Source organism: Teleopsis dalmanni, chromosome 2, assembly GCF_002237135.1.
Source record: "Teleopsis dalmanni isolate 2A chromosome 2, ASM223713v2, whole genome shotgun sequence".
Lineage (NCBI taxonomy): Eukaryota > Metazoa > Arthropoda > Insecta > Diptera > Diopsidae > Teleopsis > Teleopsis dalmanni.
Genome location: NC_051847.1, coordinates 245,326,914 through 245,333,477, shown reverse-complemented (window position 1 = coordinate 245,333,477; position 6,564 = coordinate 245,326,914). Strand labels below are relative to the sequence as shown.

General features: G+C 29.4%; 1 protein-coding gene across 1 annotated transcript in view; it reads right to left on the bottom strand.

Moving 5' to 3' along the window:
- Positions 1-1,661: 1,661 nt before the first annotated feature.
- LOC119677281 (E3 ubiquitin-protein ligase RNF13-like) overlaps positions 1,662-6,564 on the bottom strand; it is a 9,586-nt gene continuing 4,683 nt past the window's right edge. Inside the window, exon 7 of the mRNA XM_038088554.1 lies at positions 1,662-1,667. Coding sequence (XP_037944482.1) covers positions 1,662-1,667 — 6 coding nt within the window. The remainder of the gene's footprint in view (positions 1,668-6,564) is intronic.

Sequence of the window (6,564 nt, the reverse complement as noted above, 5' to 3'; positions counted from 1 at the left end):
CTGAAAATAAATTTATTTAAATAATTACTCAAATATAGTCTTAGGTTGAAAGTCCATCTTTCAAAAATATTTAAAAAAGGAAGTATATTTAAATTAAAGTTTAAATGAAGAGTTTAAAAGAAATGTGCAATTTAATTAAATGTACAGAGAATGGATTGCAAGCTTATCAGATAAACTCAAAAAAATAGATTTAATATTACTAAGTACATACTTTACAACAACAAAAAAAAAAAATACATATGTACTATAAAAATATATTATTAAAAAATATATATAATAAAGTAAATTTAAAATAGTTCATTATATTTTTGTTTGTGACTTTTTAAGTTTGTTATATAATACAACCTCGATATACATACATATAAAATGCTACTGCCTAAGTAGTCAAATTTTATTTGATTTTAAGGCCTTTTTTTTTTGCAGTAGGTGGAAGTTATCGAAAGCCACAGTGTGAGACTTGAACCCACTAAAACCATCTCTTAGAAATGAAATGAGAAGATTTCCACAGCTTTATGGACACTTAAATCCAGTAATCAGGGGAGCGAGATGTGAACATATAGGCTTAATTACATAGCAAGCTAGGTTCATCTAAGCCAGAAAGCTGGGGCGTAAATTAGGGTAAAGGTGAAGGGGGTGGGGTTAAAGCGCATACAAGCTAGAGAGACTAGCAATAAACTTTGGAACTAGGGTCACGAAAGCCGCGACTATAAAGGGAAATGGTTTGAAGATTACGGTTACACTCTTTGAAGTAGTGGGACAAGTATTGGGGGATTTGTAGCGCAAGGCTTGAATGAAGTCTTCAGGGAGAGTATTGGGGATGGCGACATCATGTTGGACTTTGTGGAGCCGGGTGAGGTGCCTACGGGCGAGTATCAAAAGGTACTCGGCAATACGAGTGATTTTGGCATTGTCATAAAGAACATAAATTGTCATAAAGATGGGAAGTACTTACCGTCAGGCTTGCATTTGTAGTTGGTGCAATCCCAAAGAAGTCTCCGCTCAAATAGGAGGATTAACATTTTAAGACATAAGTTGACTGTTATTTAGTTATGTCTTCTTCTTTATTCCGTTAACTCCCAGTGGAGCATAGAGCCTCAGTTTAGTTATGTAGGTGTTATGAATTTCATCTTGATACTTGACTTTCATCCATCAAAATTGTATATTTTTATATTTGTTATATTTGTCATTTATATATTTTTAACATTTGTGAAAACACTTCACATAAACTTTTTAAAATCATATAAATGTACATTTAATAAAATTATTCTACATATAATATTAAATAATTAACATATTATATTATTAATTATATATGATTAATTACTTATATTATATTATTATTTATTTGCATTAATTAATTATATTATATTATTAATTATATAATATTAATCGACTTCAAGATATATATATTATGACTTATAAAAGTATATAATCACATATATTCATGAGGAACTCGAAACTACTACAATAACATTTATGTGTTGAAAAATAAGACTTTATGACATATTAATAATGATTCTTTGACTTAGGTAAGACTTTTAACCTTTTAGATTTTTGTATAATAGGAAAGAAAAATTTTAATAATTGTAAAAAAGCAAAAACATGAGAGAAACTTTGTACCCACTTAATTCTGGTATATAAAGTTTGTAGAATCAACACCTTTAATTCTAAAAAGAAAAATGAATTTATAAAGGTTAGCTAAATTATTAAATTTATCTCGTACAGCATTAAAATAATGCATTAGATAAATAATGGAATTAATTAATTTAAATAACATTTATCTAATTTATATTCTTTGTTCAGATTCATAAAAATAAATCCTTATTATTGTCTTACATCAAATCACTTGACAGATGAACTGATTTGATTTTTAAAATAAAAAGCCTCCAGAGTCCTAAGCTAATCTGTTTAAATAATAATAAATAAAAATACTACAGAATTACATACTTTTCTTCTTCTCATTATTTTTGGTTTAATATCTATATTCCCCATTAATACACATACAATATATGTTTTTTTTTTTACACAAAAAATCTGTTTATTCGCACACTTGTAGAATGGTAAGAGATACTCTCCGCTCGGACTGCTGTAATAGGCAACTCACGAGTTCTTTTATAAATTCAGTTTCGCTTACACGTGTGCGAAATTTTTTATTGAAGAATAAATTATTCTTAATTGTTTATAGCCGTTGGAATGTACAAAGAGGCTGTACCGCCTGTATGAACAAACGACACTAAAATTCTTCTGTTTCTATCTGTAATTGTAACAGACAAATATATTTCTTCATGGTACAGAACTCTAGAACTCTTCAGTCATCATCATATCATTATTTTTGAATTTGTATAAACTTAAGTTGCTGAATTATGTTAGAAATCATTAAATAATTCCAACCTTCCAAGCATTTTATAGTAATAAATCGTACGTTTGCAATCATTTTCAGATTGTGGTCTGCCGATTAGTTTGAGAATTTTCTCTTGGGAATCACCCCTTTACATTTAACATGAACACATTTTTATCATTAAAACGCATTAATATGGAATGCGTTTTAATTAATATCTTTTATTTTATCTATTTCCATTTTTTTTATTCTATTTTTAATCATTACTTCTGTTGGTATTATAACGTTATATGTTTAGTCGAAATCAGCAGGTATTAGACTCGCTAAAAATAATAAAATATTCATTTATTTACTATTCGAAATCTATTCGTTTGATTCGCTATTCATATTTTATCTAAATCGGAAACAACAAGAATTTTGGTTTGACGTGAATAGTAAATAGCAAGGGGAAAGGACATTTTTAACTACTAAATTACTTTTCTGTGTGAATTGTTTTTAAATTGTTTTTTGTTTCAAGTATTTGATTTCAAGTGATTATTAAGTTTGAGTTATTATGTGTATTTTTATGTATTGAATCAAACGGTCTACTGTTAGAATTAGATATTATGACACTTATTTTTCTTTTTATGTTTTGTGTAATTAGCTTTACAAAATACTTTAGTAAAGTTAAATCAGGTTATACGGTTTCGATTATCGTCGACACAATACGAATATTGCATCATCATCCGTGACTATACAGCCCATTCTTCTCTGTTTTTTGCTTTTATTTTTCAATTTCTTACATTCATTTCTTGTAAGTCCTGCTGCACACTGTCGTTCCATCGTTTTCTTCGCCGCCCTCTTCTTCTGCTGGTTCCTATTGCGTTCTCATAAATATTAACCGGTACTCTCATATCCGGCATTCTTATCACATGTCCAACTCATCTTAACCAGTGCTTTTTCATAAATTTATTGATTGTATCACCTTCAGCTAGCCGTTCTAGCTCGTGGTTGTATCCCATTTTCTTTTACGGGGCCAAACATTTTTCTGAGTATTTTCCTTTTGAAACACTGCTATCTTGCTTGCTTCCATTTCAGTTAATCTCTATATCTCGCAGCCATATTTTACTACTGGGAAAATCAATGTTTAGTATATTTTTAATTTTGTTTGCTACGAATATTTGCTGACCAATTTTATCGTTTACAGTAGAATCTACTTCCCTATTTCATATTTTAATCGACATGATTTGTTAATGAATTTAGCCAAATATAATTATATATATTTATTCATAGTACACCTTCCTAAATTGAATATATAGATATATATAGCAAATTTTTCTCCTCTCTCTCATTTTTCTCCTCGTAACTTTTACAAAAGTCTCGAGCTATCAAATTTTTGCATGGGTTCCTATTACGTAATGTCTTCTTCTAGTACAAATACAGAAGTCATTCTTTTTCCGTACACTGGAGCGTATTTTATTCTTACTGGAGCAGTGCAATCTTTGCAGATTGCAGATTGTTTATTTTTCAAAACTTATGTTGGACTTTCAGTGCAATTTTTCGATTCAAAAAAACTAAAAAGAAAAAAATAGATATTTTAATAAAATGTATTAATTGTAGTCACTATAAAATGTCTCACTGAGTTTTTAGATATTACTAAGTAAATGCAATTAATATAAACATTTAATAATTCATAAGAATCGACTTGTTAATTCACGTTGTACATTAAGAGAATTTACTATTTAATACTGTATGAGTACTGAATAAATCGCTATATGTTATTGCACTAGTAAATCTCATTACTGTTGATCTCCACTGTTAGTATTTTTTGTCGCATATTTTTTTCAAGTAATGTTGTTGCTGTTGTTGTTAATGTTGCTATTGTTGCTATTGTTGCTATTGTTGTTGATAATATTAGCACAGTGCTTGTGGTGCTTTATAAAGCTAAATCTTTTCGTATCTAGTTACATATACGAGTTTAAATGTAATGTGCGAGTAAAAATAAACTATTAATGTATATATAAATAATATCGCTGTTGAGTGTGACGTACTTAACTTAACTTGTAACTTTTTAGCAAAACAATTTCAATAGAGTTTGCGTTTCGCTCAGTATCAAAAGGTAGCTCAAACGCGTCACTTGGTAGTAGTACGGTGCGGAGTCGCAGCCAAATTGTGTTGGGAAGTTAAGGAATTGCAAAATCATCTGGTTTTACGGTATGAAATATGTATAATAATTTAAGTGATTTTTTGTTTTATTTTTTTTTTTTGGTTATTTGTTTTTCTTGATGTTTGAAATTAAAAACGTCGGTAGTAAATAATTAAAAAATAAAAAATATACTATCGGTTTAAACGCATTAGTAGTACTGGTGCTTGGAAACAGAAGACTTAAAGCACAAACTTAAGCAAATAATATACAATATAGCAAAAAAAAATATGACAAAATATGTACAGGGAAAGAAATGCGCTATGCTATGGTCGCGTCGATGATTGCCTAAACAGCACAAACACATATACGCTTTTATATGCAGAAATTAAAGCAAACACATACAAAATGTTTAAAACAATAAAAAATATCAAACACAAATCTTCAAAATCTTCTATTACAAAATGTGTTTTAAAATGAAGCTAAAAATGTGTATTTAAAATTGTGTTAAAAAGCATTTATGTTAATGAATAAAAATCATAGTGCAATCAGTAAACCCGAAAAGTGTGTAAAAATGTATTACAACAAAAAAAAGGGTAACACACTTAAAAAGGAAATATGTATAAAAAAGACTTTGAGTAACGATGTCATTGAAAAATTTTCTGAACCAGAGTGGAGCTTGATAGGGGCACTGTTTACTGTTTATAGTTTACAGTTTATAGTTTACAGTTTACAGTTTACACAGCAGTGTATGGGGACGGGGACTGATAGCAGTGTTTGTGTAGCATGCAACTTGCAACTTACAAACTCAATGTTAAGTCATATTCTGCTTGCCTACTTGTACCAGAGTCCAGTTATGCGATGCTGAATGCCATGAGTGCATTTGAGAGCTGAGCATTTCGTTTTTTTAAAGGCTGCAGTTAAGAAGTAAAGTGGGTATTTAGTACGATCAGAAGAAGGTGATTGTGTGCGAACGCTCTTTTTGCCGCATTTTCTGTTGCTTTCTTGTTGTTGGCGTTAGTGTTGGTGTGATGATGGTGATGGTGCCACTCAGCTGTTGTTACTTGTTTACCATTGAGGAGTCATGTTTATGCCACTTATTTCCATTATATAATCCAAGAGTTGTTTTTTTTTCGTTAAATTGATTTGTTTTTGTTATCGTAATTCATTTTTGTTATATTGGTTTCTCATACGAATTATGTTAATGATGAACATTTCAAATAATATTTTGCATATTTAAATTTTTTTGTAATATTTTAATTATGTTAACTGATAAATGATAAATGATAAATTTCGTTGCCGTTTTATTTTCTATCGAAAAATAAGAAAATATAAATAAATTAATATTTAAAAAATTTCTTATTACTGACAAAATGCTATAAAATATTTTTTCAAGTTACAACATTTATATAGATTACATTACATATACATCTTTGTCAGGGTGAGGTTATGATGGAAGCAATTGAATATTTACTATATCACTGTGTGGTTCTCTCGAGAGAAAGAGTTCAGTCCTTACGAAAAAACTACTTTACATAATCAATGTACACATAAAAGTGGTCAATTTTTAGAATATATACATATACATTTTGCTCAACCCTAACTAGGAGTGTCTTTCATAGCTGTGGCTCATAGGTTCAAAAAAAAAAATTTTGTTTTCTATTCGTTCACTGTCCAGCACTCACCAGTAGGCGTTTATGCAATTTAGGATACATCTATCCATCATCTACTTCAGAATATCCTTTCATTAAATGCTTTTTGATATGCTAATGTAGGAATTAAAGAAATTGCCCGTTTCATTACAATGATAAAATGGATACACATAAAGTGCCTTAGTAAGCCTAGTCATCTTGTGAGACAGACTGTGACTAGTGTGAACCAACAAATAAACCATCCTCTCATTGTTCTATGAAAGTAAGGTCTAAGTTCCAGGTCCACTTATTAATGACTTAGAACCTGTTATTATATTTGAAAGGGTTCTACCATTTACATGAAGCCTGAAGTGGCATATGTTACAATAACAACTGTGTCTTTTTATATTCTCATCAAGTTATCACACATTTTATATTGTTCCAGTTTTTGCGCTGTCACTTTTAGTTTAAAA